Source organism: Megalobrama amblycephala, linkage group LG14 (assembly GCF_018812025.1).
Source record: "Megalobrama amblycephala isolate DHTTF-2021 linkage group LG14, ASM1881202v1, whole genome shotgun sequence".
NCBI classification, from domain to species: domain Eukaryota; kingdom Metazoa; phylum Chordata; class Actinopteri; order Cypriniformes; family Xenocyprididae; genus Megalobrama; species Megalobrama amblycephala.
Window position 1 is genome coordinate 4,961,550 of NC_063057.1, and position 23,182 is coordinate 4,984,731.

The 23,182-nt window shown below is 39.7% G+C and overlaps 1 protein-coding gene across 11 annotated transcripts in view; it reads left to right on the plus strand.

The window, feature by feature from the left end:
* Positions 1 to 23,182, plus strand: part of erc1b (ELKS/RAB6-interacting/CAST family member 1b) — a 236,800-nt gene that overhangs the window by 160,027 nt on the left and 53,591 nt on the right. For all 11 annotated transcript variants that reach the window (XM_048155759.1, XM_048155760.1, XM_048155768.1 and 8 more), the window contains one exon: positions 15,546 to 15,693. In XM_048155759.1, the coding sequence (XP_048011716.1) occupies positions 15,546 to 15,693 (148 nt within the window). The remainder of the gene's footprint in view (positions 1 to 15,545; positions 15,694 to 23,182) is intronic.

The following is a 23,182-nucleotide window of genomic DNA, read 5'->3' on the forward strand; positions in this document are numbered from 1 at the left end:
GCTCTGAACCTCTCTGGCACTGACTAGCTCCTCCATACTGCGCAACCCGTTCTTAATGGATACGTACATGAGACCTCCGCGGTCAAAGTCACAACCCATTATCTGCCTCGCAGGTGAAGCCTTGTGTCTCCCGTGGTACTTATTTCTCCATTTGTAGATGAGGGTCAAGTATCTCTTCCCACTGTTTGCCCACAGACGTCACATAGCCTGTTAGGAAAGATTCCCTTCCGCACCCCAGCTGTCAGGTTGTATGTAAACACGCAAGCGGTCGGACTCGTGGGACATTTTAGCCATCAGGCCCTCGTGACGGATGCCGTGCGGCCACATCTGGCTCGTTTGATGGACGGCTTGAGCGTGAGGTGGTGGAATAGCAAAGAGGACAGATTTTGTTGGTAATTTGAGGCCCACCTGACCTCTTCCTGCCCCCTTTCGCACTAAGAACGTCTCGGTGTGAATTGTCCGTCCATCATAATGCATTATGAATCAGATCGCATAGTCTTGCATAAGGCCAAATCACATGCACGGCAGTCTGAGAGAGACGATCAGGACCCAGAGGGGATATCATGCACTAAAAAGTGCTGCTCGGGGACTTGATGGTGAAATCCGACAGATTGCCGCAAAACAAGCCAAGGTTTAATGCGATTCATTTCGTAAACGCCCAGCCGGTGTCATTTTTTTTCCTTCAGCATGTTTATAATATTGAATCATTTAAGGGTTTTTGTGTGCATGTGTGCTGCTCTGACATGCTTTAAATCCTTCTCTCTGAGCGGTCGAGCTCGCTGCCGATTGCTCAACGCTAACACAAGTGCAGTGGGACACGTTAAAACCTCGGCTTTCCAGAGTTAAGCCTTTAGACTGAAACCCGGCCCTAATTAAAGGAATAAAATAAACAGCAGAAAGGCAAATAATAACATCGTAAAGTGGTGTTATAAGAGCTGGCGCGGACCGCGCTGGTGTTGTCCAGGTCCAACCTGTTAAAAAGGGGGCTGGCGGTGGTGGGCGACCGCGCTGGGCGTTTATTGGCATCTGTAATGTGGTCGACCAGGCTGGTGCCAAGTGCTGTGTCTCCATCCTGTACCACCCCGATCGGGCATGGCAGTTTGTCTGCTGCTTACATGGTATGATTGTGTACGTCTGCCTCCCAGAATGCTCTTGGCAGTGGACTAAACTTAAATCTCTTGTAAAGTGCGGGAAATGGTCCCCCACACTCCTCCTCCTTCCATTCAGCTACTAATGGTGAGTTCTGTTGTCTGAGAAGGAGACGTTATTTTATTTTTTTTATTTTGGTGCTGTAAGTTCCCACAAGTTAAAGGGATGGTTTGAAAAATGTCTGAATGAGGCTAGTTATTTATTTATTTATTTATTTTTTGGATTTTTTTTTTTTTTTTTTTTTTTTTTTTTTTTTTTTTTTTTTTAAGTTTCCACAAGTTAAAAGAATAGTTTACTCCAAAATGATAAAATATATATATATATATATATATATATAATTTTTTTTTTTTTTTTATAAATGAGGCTATTGAAGCTACTTCTGGTATCTGAAAATGAGGCTAGTTTTTATTAAATTTTTCTGTTTAGTAAGTTCCTACAACTTATATTTTACCCCAAAATTAAAAATGTTATCAAATATTAAAATATTTCCAGTTTTGTTTTGGACCCCAACGACTTTATGGACAAAAACAGTTGTTCTTAAAGGGATAGTTCACCCAAAAATGAAAATTACCCCATGATTTACTCATCCTAGATGTATATGACTTTCTTCTTTCAGACGAACACAATCAGAGTTATATTAAATAATGTCCTGGCTCTTCTAAGTTTTATAATGGCACTAGATATTGAATAGAGGATTGGACCGGCCATCACTAGATATTTTCAACAATATATAATGACGGCCAATTTCAAAACACTGCTTCGAAGCTTTACGAATCTTTTGTTTCGAATCAGTGTTTCGGGGCTTCGTTTACACGATCCGAACCATTGATTCAAAACAAAAGATTTGTAAAACTTCGAAGCAGTTTTTTTTTTTTTTTTTTCTTCTTTTTTTTTTTGGTGCTCAAAAGTATTCTCGTCACTTTATAATATTAAGGTAGAACCACTGTAGTCACATGAACTGTTTTAAATATGTTTTTAGTACCTTTCTGGATCTTGAGAGGTTCAGGGACATTGCTGGCAATAGAGGCCTCACCGAGCCATCGGATTTCATCAATTATCTTAATTTGTGTTCAAAGATAAACAAAGGTCTTACAGGTGTAGAACGACATGAGGGTGAGTAATTAATGACATAATTTTCATTTTTGGGTGAACTAACCCTTTAACCCCCAGAGCCGTGTCATTATCTTTTATGATGGATGGATGGATGCGCTTTTTTTGGGCTTCAAAATCTCATCCTCTATTCACTACCATTATAAAGCTTGGAAGAGCCAGGACATTATTTAATATAACTTCGATTGTATTTGTCTGAAAGAAGAAAGTTATATACACCTAGAATGGCTGGAGGATGAGTAAATCATGGGGTAATTTTTGGGTGAACTAACCCTTTAAGTAGTTCTCAGGAAAGTAAGTCACGCAGGTTTGGATTGACATGTCGGTGATGACAGAACTTTCATTTTCAGGTGAATTATCACTTTAAGACACAATAAAGCAAAGGGGAAAAAATCTGAGCTGTAATTACATATTTCGATTTTTAGGCATTTTTATTACTTTTTGATTTAAGAAGCCGAATTAATGCACAATGAATGAGTGCACGAGTGCGGTTTAGCGATAATATCCAACGTTGCGTATTTCAAGGGAGTGTTTTAAGACACTTCAAAGGTTCAGGAGTGGCGTCAAAGCAGCTCCAGACACAGCAGGCTACTGTACCTTTGGAAAATTGGCCTAAATCAAACATTTTGACAAACAATGATCCTCACAGCGGTGATTTACGGAGCAGATACAGAAAGTATTTGGAAGGCCGCCGCAGCACCTCAGCAGACGTCTTAGAAGTCTGTTGCTATCCGATTCGTATCGCTGAGAAAACACACTCCGGTGTTTGCCTTTGACTGGGAGCCATTAGAAGTATCAGAGCACCCATCATTGGGTCAGATAAAGGAAAGGCCTGGAAAGTGGGCTGTTATGATTTAGAGGGCGAGTTTTCCCCCTGTTGTAAAGCAGAATGCAGGCAGCTACAGGTTCTGTTTTAGGGGATCAAGGGGATTCAGTTGCTGGGGTGATAAAGGGCTTTTAAGTGTTTTTTGAAGCTGCTCGGCTCAGAGGTGGCTTGGCCCCGTTTATCAGGGCTGCTGAGCGGAGCTGCCATGGGTCGCTCGGTCTGAGCGCGCTCCAAACCATCTGTTCAGCCTCACTCCGTGTCGCCACACGGGTGACATCATGACATGCGGTCTGGAGAGCGGAAAAAATTCCTCCTGTCCACCGTCGGAGAGGCCGGACAGCTGTAGCCCCCTCAAAGAGGAGAGTGGGGAAAACAGAGGGTGGGGAAAGAAAACAAGTGAAAGAGGGAGAGAAAAGAAGCCGTCAGCGAGGGCCTGGCAGGTGTGGTGGTTTTGCTCTGTCATCACTGGCCTGACTGTTTGAACCTTCATGGCTGGATCTGAAGGGGATTATGACTGTGGCTCTGGGGTTAAGCTCTCTCGGCATTCTCACCAATGCCTGATTACCCTGATGGTTTTCATAATCAGCTATACTCATCTTTCACTCCAGTATCATCCATCCCTTGTGGAGCATCATCCATCTCTTGTGACTTGGATGCACGACAGATAGAAATTTGGTCGGATATGCAGTTTAAGGGATCTCCATGCAAATTTGTCCATCATGTTGTTCTTGAGAACGCAAAAAGGTTATTTATGAATCACTTCAAGATTCTATATATACTACTGTTTTAAAATTTTTCATTTTCATTTTTGAAAGAAGTCTCTTATTCTCACTAAAGCTGTGTTTACTTGACCAAAAATATTTTAGTATATTGCTGTATTTTAAAACATAATTACTGTTATGACAAAGCTGAATTATCAGTAGATAAAAGCACATGATCCTTCGAAAATCATTACAATATGCTGATTTGATGCTCAAGAAACATTTATGATTATTGTCTTATGGTGAAAACGTTTGTCTCTCCATACAGAGGAAAAAATGCATCTTGCGACTAAGTTTATTTAGTGTGCAGCGTGTATATATGTATAAAATACATAAAGGAATTTAAGTGCCCGTTTATGACAGGCAGGTTAATGAGAACGAGGAGAAGATGGGAGCAGGGTGGTCTTGGACTGAGAGAGGCGAATTACACCCACAGATGCGTTAAACTCATCGGGGGCTCATTGAGTGTGAAGGATCTGAAAGACTGCCATCTCCAGTGAAATGACCAACCCAGATGCAGATGCAGTGCTGCGTGGACACAAAGAAGTGTCTGAAACCGCCAGAAATATCATTGGCCCCTGAGGAGCCACTTTAATCCATTCTGTCATCCTGACAACCGTGAAGTTTATCAGGATTTCAGGTAGTTATAGTTTGCTTATGGAGCCGAGTTTGTCTTTTGGGTTGAGGATGACCTAGTCTTGGTAGCTGTGGGTCTCGAGTTGTTTTATTGCATTCAGTGTGGTGTGGTGTGGTGTTGGTAATTGGGCTGTGGCCAGTGGGGGTTGAGGGTACTTCATTTTGGTCTGTGGTAGCCTCGCTCCATACACCCCTCCTGTCTTTGTCGATCCAATAAATGGCCCCATTTATGAAACCACCTTTTCATCCATCCACCATATGACGTAACCAGACCCTTAAACTAGCTTCCCGCCAATAGGCTTTGGTCTGATAGGTCTTTTTTTATCTACGAGAACGGAAAAAACTTGCTCTGTCTGTGCTGTGGTACAGCCGAGTTGAATGCGTGTATGTGTGTGTGTGTGTTATAAAGATGACCACACACGACTCCATGGTTCCTGGGTTCCCCACAGGCGGAGTTGTCCTGCCAGGCCTGTTTGTGGAGAAACTTCTGGAACACGTCCTTCAGTCGGAGGCCTTGAATCTGTTACAGACTGCCTTCTCCCCGGACTTAGACCTGAGAAACAGACAGTGCAGTTTGTCTGCACCCAGCCTTTTTTGAAGTAGGTGAGATTTACAGTGACTGACCTTGAGATGAACATTTCCTTCCTTGAACACCGACGCAGGCACACGCGCATGGAAACCCGGGAAGCTGAGTGGCGATATCTGTCGGTGATGCTCTGACAGCTCTGTTGGCTACAGTTTATGGCAGACAGGATAAATTTAAAGATAGTGGAAGCCATAAAGAGTAACTTTACACTGACAGTAGTACATGTGTGCTGTATATACACTATCGTTTAGAAATTTGGGGTTGGTAAGATTTTTTAAAATGTTTTTGAAAGTAGTCCCAAAGAAAATCTGTAAAATCTTATACTTTTGTGGCAGTCTTTTCAATGTTGGATTTTCACAAAGGTTGATTCTGAAACATATGAGGGTGAACACCACTACTGACAATTTCTGACATTTTTGGTGCGTGAGATTGTCCTGTTTTGTTGTTGCCAATGTTCTGGCAATCTGTCCTACAGAGGTATGCTGGAGCGTGAGCTCTTGAAGCTCCGCCCTCTTCTTGCTCATTTGCATTTAAAGGGACACACACAAAAACTGTGTATTTTTGCTCACCCCCAAAAGGTGGCAATTTTAACATGCTATAATAAATGATCTGTGTGGTATTTTGAGCTAAAACTTCACATACACACTCTGGGGACATGCGCAGAATCATTTAAAATAAATTCATAGTCTACTGCTATTATGAAAACGTAATTCATGTAAAAAAATGTCATTGGTTTTATTTCATATTTTTCATTTAACAATGCTTCAAAAAACAAATCAATCTTTAAAATTACATCAGATGTTTTTTTATACAGTATATTATGCAAAAATGTACCCCAGGCAAACTACTACTACTTTCACCCCAGTAATTTCCCAGCTCAGATCTATAACAAATATGCCACTCCACCCTCTACAAACAGATTGGGGTAAAATCAGTCATCTGTTCTTGGCCCCTGGGTTTCAGGACTGCTTTTTTCTCATCTACTGGTGGAAAATCTTACAGGGTGCACAGGTCAGGCCCATCATGTCATCCTCCTCATATCTGAGCAGAAATCTCTCACCAAACTTGTAACGAAACAACAGAGAGGCTTCACTGCGCGATAATTCATAAGTGTTGTCATGGCCACATTAGTCACAATGAAAAACCATGAACTGTCCAGAAGCTGCAGAACATATCTGGGTAATCCACGCTTGCATTTTAAAACCATCTACGTTGTAGACATGTCACGAGGGGGAACATGGAATATGCCTTTAAGCTGCACTGACTCGCCTGTTGCAGTGAGAGCTCGGCTTTAGGGCTGTATGTCACATTGACAGGCGTAATCCCTCGTTTGGTGTCCAGTGGTAAGCCTCCGTGTTCTTGTGTCTGTGCGTCCCTCAGCTCTCAGTCTCTTCTGCTTAGTCTAAGAGCATCTTTCTCCCCTGATTCCATCTGTTTCAATAATGGTTTCCGCAGGTGCCACTCCTCGACGAGCTTCATTTTCCAGAAAGCAAGTTCTGCCCTCCTCCCTCGTCTTCCTCCCTGGTTTTGTTTAGAGGCCCAGCTGTGTTGCTCACCGCAACTTTCCCTGCGTTTCCCAGGTAACAGGGATTTTGAGTGGACTCCGGTGAGCCGGGGCGGTCTGCGGAGAGGTGCATTTTTCCAGTCACGCTCTGCGTAGCGTATCTGAAGTGGTCATGGCTTGACCGGCTTTTCCCATCTTCCACCACCTGCTCCGGCTGTCTGTTGAGTCCACCACCGCATCACTGTGCGTGTCTGTCTGTCTATCTAACTACTCTAGGCTGGTTTTGTTTGTTAGACTCTCTCTCTCTCTCTCTCCTGGCTCAAGGATTTTGTGTATAAAGTTTGCGAGTGTAAATACAGGATGCTGTGAAGTACAGTATGTTTACTTCCCTCTATTCCACTTCCCCCTCCTGTGGATCAAGGATGTAAAGTACAGTGTTCCCATATAAACATCTGCATTTTTTATTTTATCTTATTTTTATTTTATTTTTTTTATATATATTTTTTTATTTTATATTATATTTATTATTTTATTTTATTTTATTTTTTAATGGTATTGGGTGTTCCCATAATGGTTTCAATCAACTGACTTGCAATCACATTACAAAATCTGTCTCAATACAGTTTTGAAAAATGAGTCCTTTCTAGATATCAGTATCTGCATCGCCTATTTTATTTTATTTTATTTTATTTTAGGTTAGTTTAGTATAATTTAGTTTAGTTTTTATTTAAAGTAATATGATTAAATTTCTTTGCATTCATTTAATGCCATTTTATTTTATTATTTTAGTTTTGTGCAAAACGAGTCCTCAATAATTTGGTTTATTTTTAATATTTAATAGTATTTCTGCTTAAATGTTTACTTTGTCAGCATTAGGAGTACACTAACATATAGCTGACCTCATAGCTAACACACACAAACTCTTAATTTTGATTGTATGGGATCTTTAAGAAAATGTTTATGAAATCTGAAATTTATAGACCATGATGGTAAATTCCATAAACTCGACATCAACCCTGTGCAAAGTTCAGCAAGAGTTACGTTCTCCTCTTAGGGTTTGGAGATTACTTTGCTCTCTCTCTTTCCCTCTATCTCTCGCTCTCCAGCTGATGTGATCCAGATGGCTGGGTGCTGTCAGTCCAGGCGTGTGTATGTTCCCCAGAGGAGGCTGGGGAGAGTGGTGTGTGTGTTTGGTTCAGGGATGTGCTGGCCACCCTTTCGGTGTGCTGCTATCAGCACAAATTAAGGTCGACCCGTCAGCCTTAAGAACAGCCGATAAGAGCAGGGGTGCTATGGAGGAGAATGGGTCAACACATAGCACATGTGACTCATTTCCACATCTTTTTTTTTCCTCTGTCTTCATTTACAGAAATCCTGTCTTTTTTGGTATTTAATGAGAACTATGTATTTATTAGTTCAATAAGCCTGACAATATTTGGCTTTTGAGATCAATATCCATTGATAACGCAACGATGCATGTTGAATTATTTGTACGTTTTGAGGTGCAATCCAAAAATCTGAAGCAACTAGTGAGTTTTTTATAATAAATTTTATTTTATATTATTTTACTTTGCTTGTTTTTTATATTTATTTTCTGATTATTTTTTTATTTTGACAATTTGCTCATTACGACTTGGGCATTGACCATGGTAAAACTCTTTGGGCATGTAATTTTCTAATACCATGTTATTTTGATGCAGTACCTTGGTAAAACATTTTTTTTATTTTAATTTTAATTTTATTTTATTTATACTGGTATACAATTATTTATCTCTAGATATCAGCATTTTTATTTTATTTTATTGTTTTTTTAAATAAATTATTTTATTTTATTACTTTGTTTTATATTATTTTACCTTTTTTTTATTTGATTTGATTTCTGATTATTTTATTTATTATACTGAGTTTTTTTATTATTAAAAATAATGAGCATATAATGCTTAATGTTTTTGTAGAATTAATTTCATATATTTTATATGATCAGACACATGAATGTGTCGTCATATTATTAACATTTTTCTGAAATCAAGCTCAAATGAAGTTATAAGGTTTTTGACTAGCAAATTTTGGGGAATTTCAGACATACGTTACATCCATCATTAGAACGGCCGCATCTGAGGCAGCAAGCGCGTCGCATTACGTTTTCATCAAATTACAGGTTATAAAGTTTACTGTAGTTTTTATGTGGGTGCTCAATATTTACTGTCGTTTTGCCAAAACCCACAGACAGACTTAAAGTGTGACCAACAGTAATGATTTATATTAAGGTGAAATATGGAGATACAAGGTTTCTGCCAGACAGCGATAAATTAAAACCTGCGCAATCCACTTCCTAATCTTTTTTTTTTTTTTTTTTTCACCAGTGTGAAAGGAGAATTTCTCATTAACATTCTCCAAAAAACCACAAATCAGTGATAAAGATGCTCATTTAAAAGAGCTTATATTATTACACTCCCCCTACTGACACACACAAGTTGTTCCCCAATAATCTTCACTCTGACTGCAGGCTTTTAAATTCACATTTGGTATCTAGGAAGCCCCTGTGCCAGATATGATTCAGCATGTGTTTCCAGGTGTCTCACTTGTTCCAGTTTTGTCTCTCTTGCGGATCCGCTCACAGTCACTCAAGCGCTGCTATTCTGTATAATACAAGATTAATACAACTATTACTGTGTTCAGGAAGTAAAAAACCCATATTTTCAGATTGCTTACACACCGGAATTTATAGCTTTTGGTGAGTCAATATTAGCTTTAAAGGCGCAAGGCTGTAGATTTTTCTTTAATGTTTCATAGTGCCCATCCAGAGAGGATGTTCAGCACAGACGTCCTCTATAACTCTCCGCTTTAACCAGCGCTCCGGTACCAACTCCAAAAGCAGCGGATATATCTCTCTTTTTTAGGCCAGTAAAAGCAGCCGCCGAAGGTCCTCCGTGCCCCGGGGTGGCAATAAACGGTGAACGGACAACATATTTCTCCCCATGTCTCGTTCATGACACACACACACACACACACAGAATGCAGAGCTGACACCATTTTTCTCTCTCTCCCACATCACACACACACACACAGACACATATATATCCCTGGAAAAAGGGCCTAGAAAAGCCGGGCTGTGGCTCCGGGCCAGGGAATGATGGAGAGTTAGGGTTATTTTTATTTTTTTAATGTGCTGGGGCTCCTCCAACACTCAGTTTGTTTAACGCGGCTGGCCTGTATTTTATTTTTATGTGCTAGATCAGGCAGTATCAGGTAGGACTTAGTACTGATGGATTCGGCTGATAACGTTCTCTGAACTCTTCCCTCCCTGCTAATGGTGTCCTCTAGATTCCTCTCCTTCAAAATCAGCAGCCAGCAAATATTGAAGTGTTAAAGAAAAGGACATTTTATATTTTAGTTTAGATATTGCATAGATATTCTGTGAAATGGAAATTTTTTTAGTTTTTTCTAGTAATGCTAAAAGCAGCCTTGTGGTTTTGGGTTTAGTCTTCTATCATCTGTCTGTCCATCCATCCACAAATCTCTTCATCAATCCATCTATCCTTTCATTCATTCATCCATCCATCATTCATCCATCAATTCATATATATCATCATCAATCCATCCATCTAATCATTCATCTCTTCATCAATCCAGATGTCCATTCATTCATCCATCCTATCATTCATACATCTCTCCATCAATCCATCTATCCATTCATTCATTCATTCATACATCCATCCAATCATTTATATATCTCGTCATCAATTCATTTGTTCATTCATCCATCCATCCATCCATCATTCATACATCAATTCATATCTCTTCATCAATCCATGCATCCAATCATTTATCTCTTCATTAATCCATCTGTTCATTAATTCATTCATTCATCATCAATTCATATCTCTTCTTCAATCCATCCATCCAATCATTCATATATCTCTTCATCAACCCATCTGTTCATTCATCCATCCATTATTCATCCAACCATTTAATCATTCATATATCTCATCAATCCATCTGTTCATTCATTCATCCATCCAATCATTCATATAACTCTTCATCAATCCATATATCCATTAATTCAGTCATCCATCCATCATTCATCCATCAATTTGTATATCTTATCAATCCATCCATCCATCTATCCATCCATCCCATCATTCATATATCTCTTCATGAATCCATCTGTTCATTCATTCATCCATCCATCCAATCATTCATAAAACTGTTCAATCCATCTATCCATTCATCCATCCATCAATTCATCAATCCATCTGTTCATTCATTCACCCATCCAATCCTTCACATCTCTTCATCAATCATCCAGTCATTCATTTATCTCTTCGTCAATCCACCTATTCAGTCATTCATTCATCCATCCATCCAGTCATTCATATAACTGTTCAATCCATCTATCCATTCATCCATCCATCGATCAATTCATCAATCCATCTGTTCATTCATTCACCCATCCAATCATTCACATCTCTTCATCAATACATCCAGTCATTCATTTATCTCTTCGTCAATCCACCCATCCAGTCATTCATTCATCCAACCATCTCTTTTTCCATCCATCCATCTACCTACAGTTTGCACACACATCTCTCTGGCCATCCATCCATCTGTTAATTTATTCCTCCATTCATATCTCTCGAGCCATCAGTTCATTTATCCCTCCATCATCCATTCATATCTCTCTGTCCATACATCCATTTCGCTGTCCATCTATTTATATATCTAGATTCATCCGTCTCTCTATCCATCAATCCTTTCATATACGGTTTCTCTCCATCCATCCATCCATCTATCTATTCATATATCCCTCCATTCGTCCAACCATCCATCCTTTATTGGGGACCTAGTGACCTCTATTATATCAATTATATTCTTTTATAAAATATAAAATATAAAATATAAGGTAAAATATCACAATATTTCAAATTATCAATTTTTTCCATCCATCCATCCTCACAGTATTTTATCCAACCTTTGCTTCACATTTCTCCTCTTTTGTGTTTCCAAGAAGCTTATCTCTCTTCCAGAGTGGTCATGGTTGAGGCAATCATTAAAAATTTCAAGTGCTGAAAGTAGCCCGACCTCAGATCTGCTTTCGTTTAACATTCCTCCCTCATTTTGCCATCATTTACGTCGGGCTGTCGTCATACAGTAGGAATGGCAGTGATAAGTCATGTTTAGGACCCGTCACCCGGTCATTCCTGGGGTTCTGTGCGGTGTTCCCCGCTCCGGTGGCTTAACCGGCACACTGCATCCCCGTCACAAGCAGACATAAATCTCCCCACCCCCTTGGCTATTCATTATCTCTCCACTGGCGTACACACCCATAGAAACACCAAACCGATAGAGAACAGAGGGAGGTGGCATATTTTTAGGCCTGCTGGAGGACTTCTGAGAAGAAATCAAGAAGCTTAAAAGAATGCAGAGTACAGAGAGAGGAAATTGAGTGTTGAGGGCACTGATGAGATTGATTGATGGGCCGCTTCCCCTCTCTCCGATTGGCTTTGTCGCGAGAAGAGGTGATTGGCCACTTGACCTCTTAGTGATCAATATGGACCCTTATCTCCCTCAGAACAAATGTGTGGGGGCCCATTGTGTCTCTGTGCTTCTGATAAGAGGCTTTGTCTTCTTTTAGTACACAAGCTCTGCCTTGCGGACTACTACCTCCATCGGAGGCTGTCTTCTAAGGCACTATCTTAACCCAAATGAAAACTTTATATTTGGAGTGCTCTACATAGTCGGCAATTCCATGTGCCACACAAGTAAAGCTTTGTAGGACATTTAAAGCATTAGTTCACTTCAGAATTAAAATTTCCTGATAATTTAACCACCCCCATGTCATCCAAGATGTTTATTAATTTCTTTCTTCAGTCGAAAAGAAATTAAGGTTTTTGAGGAAAACTTTCCACGATTTTTTTTCCATAAAGTGGACTTCACTGGGATACAACGGGTTGAAGGTCAAAATTACAGTGTCAGTGCAACTTCAAAGGTCTCTACATGACTCCAGACAAGGAATAAGGGTCTTATCTAGCAAAACGATCAGTCGTTTTCCTTTAAAAATGTAAAATTATATAGTTTTTAACCACAAATGCTGCTCTTGCACTAGCTCTGTGATGCGTCAGGTATCCAACGTAATCACGTTGGAAAGGTCATGCATGACGTAGGTGGAAGTACCGAGCAAGTGTTTGCAAAGCAAACGTGCAAAGACCAAGTCAAACGGCCTTTACAAAAAAAGAGGTAAAAACGATGTCGGACGATTTTGAAGTTGGAGGAGAAAATGAGATGTTTTTCGCCCTATCGCGGTACTTCCGCCTATATCTCAAGTGACCTTTCCAACGTGACTATGTAATGCGGATCCTTGTTAAAAGATTCATCCGAAGGCAACAAGTGCATCAGGACATTCTAAGACACAGAAGAATTCAGATTCTGTCTAATATTCTGCTTTAGTCCACCACCTATCGCTCCGTCTTTTCCTGGGGTTGGAAAAAGTGGAAGAAAAATGCATGTTATCATGACCTGAATATCGCGTGCATGAGTGTGTTTACACGGACGTGTGAGCATTCTCATCCATCATTTCAGACTCGTTATCCTCCATATCCCAGTGCACATCCTTCCACTTCCTGTTATTTGCCTCTCCTCATGCCGCCCTCCCTGGGTTTCTCTTTTCACCTCATCTTTCCCTTTGATTTTTATTTTTAGCCAGTGCCGTCTTCATGCATTTTGGCAGGGCAGATAGAGAGGGGCTCATCGGGACCAGGCAGGGAGGTTATGGAGCTGAAGGGGAAGTTCCTTTTTGCCCAAAGTAAACTGACTCACCTCAGGGGCAGCTGCTGCCTGTGGTCTGAACCTGACCATAATGAGCACAGCTAGTTAGGAGGTCAGTGTATTAAAAGGCCTCTCTGACAGGACATGTTAGTGCTCAGAAGCCTCCTGGAACATCACCAGCTTTCATTTTATTAGTTTGCGCCAGGACACGGTGGTTTTTACAGACCTGGGTGGCCCGTGTGTGTGTGTGTTTGTGGGATACATCACATCTCCATTGCTTTTGATGGTCAAAATGACAGAATTAAGAGTTGTATGGCAGCCCATGGGCATCACACCGAGTGTGTGTGTGTGCTTCTGTCAGGTACATAGGCTTCTTTCTAGAGCTGTGATGTCACTCTGGATAGAATCAGGTCAGCCAGTACCTCCAAGGAACCGAAGAGAACACAACGAAACAGACAGAAAGAAAAAAGAAAGGGTTTGCCAGCGATGGGGAAAAACTGATAAGAGAAAAAGCTAATTTGCAGTAAGCTTGTGATGAATATAGAATGTTGCACCCTTTCAGTTGGAAGAATAGAGAAGAGCTACAAAACTAGTGTGCTGTATTTTAAGATTCCTGACGCAATTATGCATGCATGTTGCATCGTGCATCATGCATCTTTCACAGAGAAGGCAACTTAGTGGAGAAATAAACGCAATATAGTAGACAAAGTGAAAATGGATTCACTGTGCACGATCGCTTCCACTTTTAGCCTCAATGGCCGCAATTTCTGATATAGCACAGTCTATAGAATGCTTATACTTAAAATCTATTAATTAATGAAAATAATCAGAAAAGAAGTTAAATATTATTTAAAGAATTACTTTTACTCAACTTGCGTGTACTGGATATATTTATGCTTATGCTATTACATGCTTAAGCTGTGTACAAAATCGTTTCCTATACCCTCATCCATTAATATAGTCCACTTGAATGAGAACGAGTGAGTGAATTCAGACACTGAGTGTGCCGGAAGGGCTGCTGCTTCTGGATCACTTTTGCCTGCCCTTTAATAATCATTTGAAACTTAGCAAACTGGCAGCTCCAGTAGTAATGAAAAGATTTATCTTGAACTCTGCCATGGAAACTAGCATGTATAAATCTTAAACAATTAAAAAGGAATTTATACCTGTATGATATTACGCTGTACCCATATTGGACCAGCGGTTTGGAAAATTGATGGATGGATGATTCAGCTGTGGGCGCCATCTTCTGACGAGACACTGTAATTCATTCGGCGTGCCCCTTATAGTGCATTATGGGTATTCTCTAGTCGTTGAGTCTACACTGGTTGCACACTCGTTATTGCAGTGCATTATGGGATTGAATGAGTGCACTCAACAGTGTCCATTGTGATTTCGGACACCACTTCAAATGGCTGTCCCCTCAAATAAGGGTATAGGGGACGATTTCTAACACAGCCCACTTGTCCAGTTCATGTTAGAAGTTCTATTTTTTTGTTGTATAGAGTTGCTACCTACATAGAGTGTTCCAAATCAATCCCTCATGCGGTTCTTTTTCAGTTAGTATGCTACTGTAGAAGGTAACCATCTAGAAAGACGGTAGGCAGTGAGGCAGCTCACTAGGTTTTGGAAGAATTCCAATGAGTTTCTGTATATAAGAGGTCATACAGAAAATGAGAGGGAGGAAAAGAAAGAGAGGCAAAGGGGAGATGTGTTTGACACACACTTCACTACTGACACTCTAGCACACGTGGCTAACGCTAACCCTAAGACATTCTCCAGTCTGTTGCCTCTGTTCTTCAGTACACTGGAGACTTTGACCATCTCAGCTGCTGGTACAAGACGTTCACCCTCCCTCTCATGCTGTTACCGCAGGTTTGACCTAACAGGGCTCACTCCCTGAAACAGCTGCTCTTGACTGATGGCGATTCGTAGAATTAATTATTTGTGGTGCATGCTATCACTATTACATCATTCATATACTACTGTTCAAAGGTTTGGGGTTAGTAGAATTTAAAATGGAGTAATGGCTGCTGAAAATTCAGTAAAGCGCAGTAATACTGATGTAATGCGTGGCTCAACCAATCATAATCAAGGACCAGAACTATCCATTTTATAAGGTGAATCTGTCAACAAGATGTACCACAATCTGTAGAAGGTGTTGTCCAAAGCTGTCTGAATACTAATCGTGTTTTCCACTCCAAACAGGCAGGAGGCGCTGTTGGCAGCCATCAGCGAGAAGGACGCCAACATCGCTCTTCTAGAGCTGTCGTCCTCGAAGAAGAAGAAGACTCAAGATGAAGTGGCTTTGCTGAAGAGGGAGAAGGACAGATTGGTACATCAGCTGAAACAGCAGGTGAGAACAACCAACAGGCTGGACGTCTACATCCCAGACCATGGCACGAGGCAAAACCATAGACTAAAATGAACACAGACCTCAGTCTTCCTAGTTTCCTAGTGGAGTTCTTCAACCTCACCCACAGGAATTACACTGGTGTAGCTTAACCAGACATTCGTCAGCCTAAAAAAAATAGTCCCACATCAAAGGGGCAATTTAGACTTTATAGCTCAAGTAACAAACATTTTTGTTTCACTGACGAATTGTGTTTTAACCCAAATAGGAGCTTTTCTTTTCTGCGTTTGAACCCTCCGAATCTCCAGGCTCTCATTGTTTTACTGTAAAAACTCTTTGTTTTTACAAACTAAAAGGGGACTTATAATGCCCCTTTTACAAGATGTAATATAAGTCTCTGGTGTCCTCAGAATGTGTCTGTGAAGTTTCAGCTCAAAATACCCCACAGATCATTTATTATAGCTTGACAATTTTGCCATTTGGCATTTTGCCATTTGGGTTTGAGCAAAAACACGCCATTTTAGTGTGTGTCCCTTTAAATGCAAATGAGCTGCTGCTCCCGGCCCGCTTTCCAGAAGGGGGCGGAGCTTTAACCCTCTGGAGTCTGAGGCTGATTTGGGGCCTGGAGAAGTTTTGACATGCCCTGACATTTGTGCTTTTTTCAGTTGTTCATAAACATATTAATGACACAAGTGTCATTACACTGTATTCAGCACAAACTAGGCTACAATAATATGTGAGGAACATGTATGTACATGTTTGTGTTTTTGAAGGAATAATGTTTATGCGTGGTTACTGAAAAAACAAAAAACTTAAGTCACTGATATAAGGCCAATAAAAGTATATTAAATCTGTGTTCACAAGACTTTTGGGTATTGAAGGTTGTAGACTAGAGTTTTTGCTTCAAAATTATGTAAAAATTATGCTGACTACTCTTTCATTTATAACAATATACTGATTTAGTTTTTGTAAGACACTTTTTGCCAAGAAACACGGTATGCGAGGAGGCGTGAATCTCCATGAATAATGGCTCATTCTCACCTGTGAAGACAAAAGAATTGAATAGTAATGACCTGAAAAGACTTGCATATTAATGAGGCATTTCAGTCAGGTAGGCTGTGAAAAAAAACTTCTGTGATGTCTCAAGCTCATCATGGTATATGAAACATACAGAAAAATTTTATTACAATATAAAATAATGGTTTTATATTATACTTTAAAATATAATGTATTTCTGTGATGCAAAGAGTCTGAATATAGGCTTTTAGTTTAAAAGCATGCACATTTGGAGAAATATAGGATTCTCATATGTTTATGTCAATTTTCTATACAGAGGAGTTATTTTTTATTTAATATTCATTGTTATCTCTATGAGCGCTGGTGTTTGCAATTCATACTGCAGCCGGAGGGCGCTCTGTGCATTTTAGTCCACAAATTCATCTAAAAGAAGAAGACGATATTCCATGAATGGTGTTTACCAATTCATACTACAGCCGGAGGGCGCTAAAGAAACAAAAACTCACTTAAAACTTATCAATAGAAGAAAACAAACAGGAATTTACTGAATGTCTTCCAGAGATCGCTAACCATGGCTTTTTCATCCAGATAAACAATTTTCAAGGCAATAAATACACGATTGAGATGATGAATGCATGTGTTGTCTCTGAATTTGCCTGTGAATAGCGCTGGCTCCGTGGGTGTGGCCGCATTAGTGGGTAATGAGCTGAATCACGGACTTCTGACATGGCTCTCTTTTCATACAGATTACATAAACACAGAATGTTTGTTTTCGATTTGACTTGCACGATTTAAAACCTGACATTTCAGCGTTTTGTTAGACATAAGTATGAATTTTTTGTGATTAGTATTCACTAAGTTACAGTTCATTTTCTGAGAACTATCAGATTGGACTTCGTTCAGAGGGAGATGAGAGATCACGCATCATGTTAGTTTTCTTTATTTTACAAAAAGCACAACATTTTGTTTTTACTCTGAGTGTATACAAATAAAAGGAGATATTCTGTAGTTTCAATTGATGTATTACTTATGTCTCTATGACAAAAAATGACAGAGTATTTTAAGTCTGTTTTGCTGCAATGTGAAAAAAAACCTGCAAAACGCGCCGGCGCGTTTTTAGACCTCAGAGTGTTAACAGCTCACGCTTCAGTTGCTCAACAACAACAAAGCTTGAGAGTCTCACGCATCCAAAATGATGATTGTCAGTAATGGTGTTCAGCCTTACATTGTTCAAACCGGAGTCGACACTGATGGAGAGACTCAGGAAGAAGTTACAACTTTTAGGACGTTTCTGAATGGTTAGTGGATAAATTTGTGTAGTTGCTGTGGAGTTGATTTAACTCATCGACTAGCATGTGCCGTCATGTTAACCTGTTGTGTAAATCCAGCGTTGAAATGACCCTCGTTTGTGAAGCAGTCTGGCGTAAATGTCGGCATGGTAACAACGCTCTACTACAACAACTCTTCCTCTTCTCTAAAGCAGCCCAACATGGCCTCACCCCCTTGTGTTTTTGGTGGTAGGGTTTATGTAAATTTTAGGGTTAGTGATGTCACTAACCTGGGAAGAAGCTCGTTGTAGTCCCTACCAGCAGTATGTTGTAGTCCTTAAACAGTGAATTGTTTAAAAGAAAATATCTCCCTTTGCATTGAACTTTGATTGTCGTAACATTGCAGATGTTCATTACACACTAACTAAAGTTAAAAAAGTGAAATCATAATCAATCACCCCTTAAAGAGACTGGTCAAAATTGTTGTGCGTCATAATTGAAAGCATGCCGCAGATGCTGTCCATAGACGTTAAGTTGACAATATCCTGGAATATTCTCTTAAAGAGGGGCGTGATTGCACAGAAATATAAGATCACACAGGATATCCTGATGATGTGTTCATAGTATCGCTAACCGGGTGACCTTGATGCCGTAGTTTTGCTTAGCAGTTCAAGGACAGGCTAAAGAACAAGTTCTGGTGGAATTAAACCAAGACACATTGGGAACGAGATCCCAGAGTATGGAGATGCAAACAGGCTACAGATGTCTGGCCGCAGACCCGTCAAGAAGGGCAATTTTAGGATTATTTGACTCCTCCTCCAGGTTCCCACAAACCACCTGCAAATGCATGCACACTATAGCTCAAACACACACAGACTAGTGGCCATGCATTCAGATGAGTCTCATACGACGTGCGCACACATTTCGCATCCTCGTTTACAATACAAACCGGCCACATGCATGTATACAAAACCCGGAGGCCACAGAAAAACAAACAGAGCGGGAGGACCAACACACACATCCGCACTTTAGCTCCATTCATGTTCACGGGCACATGCTGGAAAACACCCCTCCCTCACCGTTTCTCTGAATGACAGGCTATCAGCGCATTGCATAGCAGCAGCATTCCACAGGAAATGGGTGTCAGTAGTGCAGATAGCTGTGGGGCTCGGCTCTCACCCGCAGCCCTGAGATCAGGAGGGCAGCCCGCGTCCCCCTCCCGCTCACTGTCAATCACAGCGGGGGGGAATTTGGTTAAGAGCCGGTCAGAGGCCGGTTGCTCTCCTGACATACTAATGGTTCAGGTCAGTGATAAAGGTTACATGCGGTGGTCCTAAATCAAGTCTTTTTGGGCAGTTTTACTTTAGGGTCAGAGTTAGGAGTGAACGTAGGAAGGGTTAAGGAGCCTCAGTCGCCTGTCCCTCGTGGACACGTTTTTTCCACTCTTGATTCATGGCAGAAAGAAACATTACAAGCAGCCGTTTGGCATTAATTGTCATTTATAATCATTAAGATTGAGATTTCTGCTCTGCGGAAAATGGATAACAAACTCGAAGTTGTTTGACGTGGCCCAGGGTAAGGGTGAGTGCTGTCTACTGTTGCGGCCTCCGGATTAGGGTTGGAGATCGGGGTCGTAGGGTTTGAGTGACAAGGAATGAGTGTGACATAGTGGTACATAAATGGAGTATTTTTCTTTTGTTTTTCTTTAAGAGACAGATGTGAGTAAAGATGCAGGGCTGATAATGGTTCAGAGGAGGGAAAATTCCTAGTCACACTTGTCAAGTCTTGTCAAAAATAAAAAGAATAATGTCAAAAGTGTGGCCTTGCACCATGTCATAACCAACTGCAAAATGATACTGTCAAATGGTGCAGCAAATAAATTAAACAAAATAAACTGCTTCCATGCTACTTTTTGTTCTAAGCAGCCTTGATTAGAGATTTAAAAATGTAAAAAAAAAAAATAAATAACAAGTCTACTTAGTTTTTAGTAGTGAGTCTCTAAAAATGCCTTTTGGTACATCTCTACAGACTAGTGCCCATTAACATTACCACTGTGCAGGTCATTATATTATATATTAAATATCAAATATGTTTCATATTTTCTATTAAAGGGATAGTTCACCTAAAAATGAAATTTCAGTCGTCATTTACTCACCCTCAAGTTGTTCCAAACTTGTATACATTTCTTTGTTCTGCTGTACACAAAGAAAGATATTTCGCCCACTGTTGACTACCATAGTAGGGAGAAAAAAAAAATACTATGGCAGTCAATGGTGGGCGAGATCTGCTTGGTTACAAACATTCTTCCAAATATCTTTCTTTGTGTACAGCAGAACAAAAAAAATTATATAGGTTTGGAACAAATTGTAAATGATGACAGAATTTTCATTTTTGGGTGAATTTTCCCTTTAAATATCATGTATTTTCTGTTCGACTGTTGTGACTTTGAAAATGACCCATCAAGCCACACTTGGTTAGGATGAATTATAATACTGAAAGTGACAGTTTGTATGCGTTTTATTGAAGGTACCGTACTTCATCCAATCACATGGCTTCTCAATTGTTTTATTTCACTAGAGGAGGTTTGGATGTACTCAGTGTGTGATAAATGGATCCCATCATCTTGTTTAAATTATATTTTCTAGACAACGAGCAGATGGGACCATTTGATGTCTAACAAAATGCTGCATAATCAACAGCCGTTACTGTGATCCAGAGATTTAAAGTGAAGGAAATTAACTAGTATGAGACCACAAAAAAAAAATGAAAAGAGGAGAGAAACTGAGCAGGGAAGTTTTTAATAACAAAGAGAGGGGCGAGAGAAGACATCCCGTATCTGTTTTTGTTTTGGGATACATCACTCTTCAAGATATATGTATTTCAGAAAGAAAATGAACTCTCTTTGTTCTTTTTCCTTTCCTGTTCTTTTTCTTCTCTGGTCTCCGTCTGTGTCTGTCAGCCTTCGTGATGATGACAGTGTAAAAATAGGACTGATGCCTGGTGAGTGTCTTTTGAAGCACCGGTGTAGTGAAATGTTCCCTCCATCGCATCTTTTCCTCGTCCATAAATCTCCACTGCATGCCGTGACATCGCGCCCAGCTCTGATGTGCTGTCCAAGTTTTATTAGCAGACTCGAGAGAGTGGAACGGCGTGTCGCTGTGGAGCACAGGAGTTGGTTTTTAAAAATTGTCCTGTGCAAATTTGCAGCCCGCAGATTAAACTGCAGAGTGGGAACTGCTCGCCGCTGCCATCACATGGTTCATTGATGTCACAATTAGCTGTGGAGGGAGGGCGGTTTATACTGCTGCTCTGGATAAGGACAGATCAAAACTGCAGTTTAGACATGCCTACTTATTCTTCACATGTACAATTTACCTGCTCTTATAGGAAAACAGACCAGGAATATTGATGACTTATCCTGAACTATGCTGAATTTTATTCAGTCAAATGTTTTCTGAAATATGAAGGAAAGAAAGCTGGGTTGTTGTTTTTTTTTTGGACCTTTAACATCAGAAAAAAAAAGAAGAAATTTAGTTGTGTTTGTGTGTATTTCTATGGCAGCTTGTTTCCGCCACTAAATAAAAAATAAAAAAAGTAATTGGGACTTATTATAAATTATTTTTTTTTTTTTCTCAGAATTGCAGGATTTAAACTCGCAATTGCAAGTTAAAAAGTCAGAATTGCATGTTATAAAGTCAGAATTGCGAGATATAAAGTCATAATTGCGTGTTAAAAAGTCATAATTGCGTGTTAAAAAGTCAGAATTGCGTGATATAAAGTCAGAATTGCGTGTTAAAAAGTCAGAATTGCGAGATATAAAGTCAGAATTGCGAGATATAAAGTCAGAATTGCGAGATATGAAGTCAGAATTGCGTGATATAAAGTCAGAATTGCAAGATATAAAGTCAGAATTGCGTGATATAAAGTCAGAATTGCGTGATATAAAGTCAGAATTGCGAGATATAAAGTCAGAATTGCCTGATATAAAGTCAGATTTGCGAGTTATAAAGTCAGAATTGCGTGATATAAAGTCAGAATTGCGAGTTATAAAGTCAGAATTGCGTGATATAAAGTCAGAATTGCGAGTTATAAAGTCAGAATTGCGTGATATAAAGTCAGAATTGCGAGATATAAAGTCAGAATTGCGTGATATAAAGTCAGAATTGCGAGTTATAAAGTCAGAATTGCCTGATATAAAGTCAGAGTTGCCTGATATGAAGTCAGATTTGCCTGATATAAAGTCAGAATTGCCTGATATAAAGTCAGATTTGCCTGATATAAAGTCAGAATTGCGAGTTATAAAGTCAGAATTGCGAGATATAAAGTCAGAATTGCGAGTTATAAAGTCAGAATTGCGTGATATAAAGTCAGAATTGCGAGTTATAAAGTCAGAATTGCCTGATATAAAGTCAGAATTGCGAGTTATAAAGTCAGAATTCCGAGTTATAAAGTCAGAATTCCGAGATATAAAGTCAGAATTGCCTGATATAAAGTCAGATTTGCCTGATATAAAGTCAGAATTCCGAGTTATAAAGTCAGAATTGCGAGATATAAAGTCAGAATTGCCTGATATAAAGTCAGAATTGCGAGTTATAAAGTCAGAATTGCGAGATATAAAGTCAGAATTGCGTGATATAAAGTCAGATTTGCGTGATATAAAGTCAGATTTGCGTGATATAAAGTCAGAATTGCGTGATATAAAGTCAGAATTGCGAGTTATAAAGTCAGAATTGCCTGATATAAAGTCAGAGTTGCCTGATATGAAGTCAGATTTGCCTGATATAAAGTCAGAATTGCCTGATATAAAGTCAGAATTGCGAGTTATAAAGTCAGAATTGCGAGTTATAAAGTCAGAATTCCGAGTTATAAAGTCAGAATTGTGAGATATAAAGTCAGAATTGCCTGATATAAAGTCAGATTTGCCTGATATAAAGTCAGAATTGCGAGATATAAAGTCAGAATTGCGTGATATAAAGTCAGAATTGCGAGTTATAAAGTCAGAATTGCCTGATATAAAGTCAGAGTTGCCTGATATGAAGTCAGATTTGCCTGATATAAAGTCAGAATTGCCTGATATAAAGTCAGATTTGCCTGATATAAAGTCAGAATTGCGAGTTATAAAGTCAGAATTGCGAGATATAAAGTCAGAATTGCGAGTTATAAAGTCAGAATTGCGAGTTATAAAGTCGGAATTGCCTGATATAAAG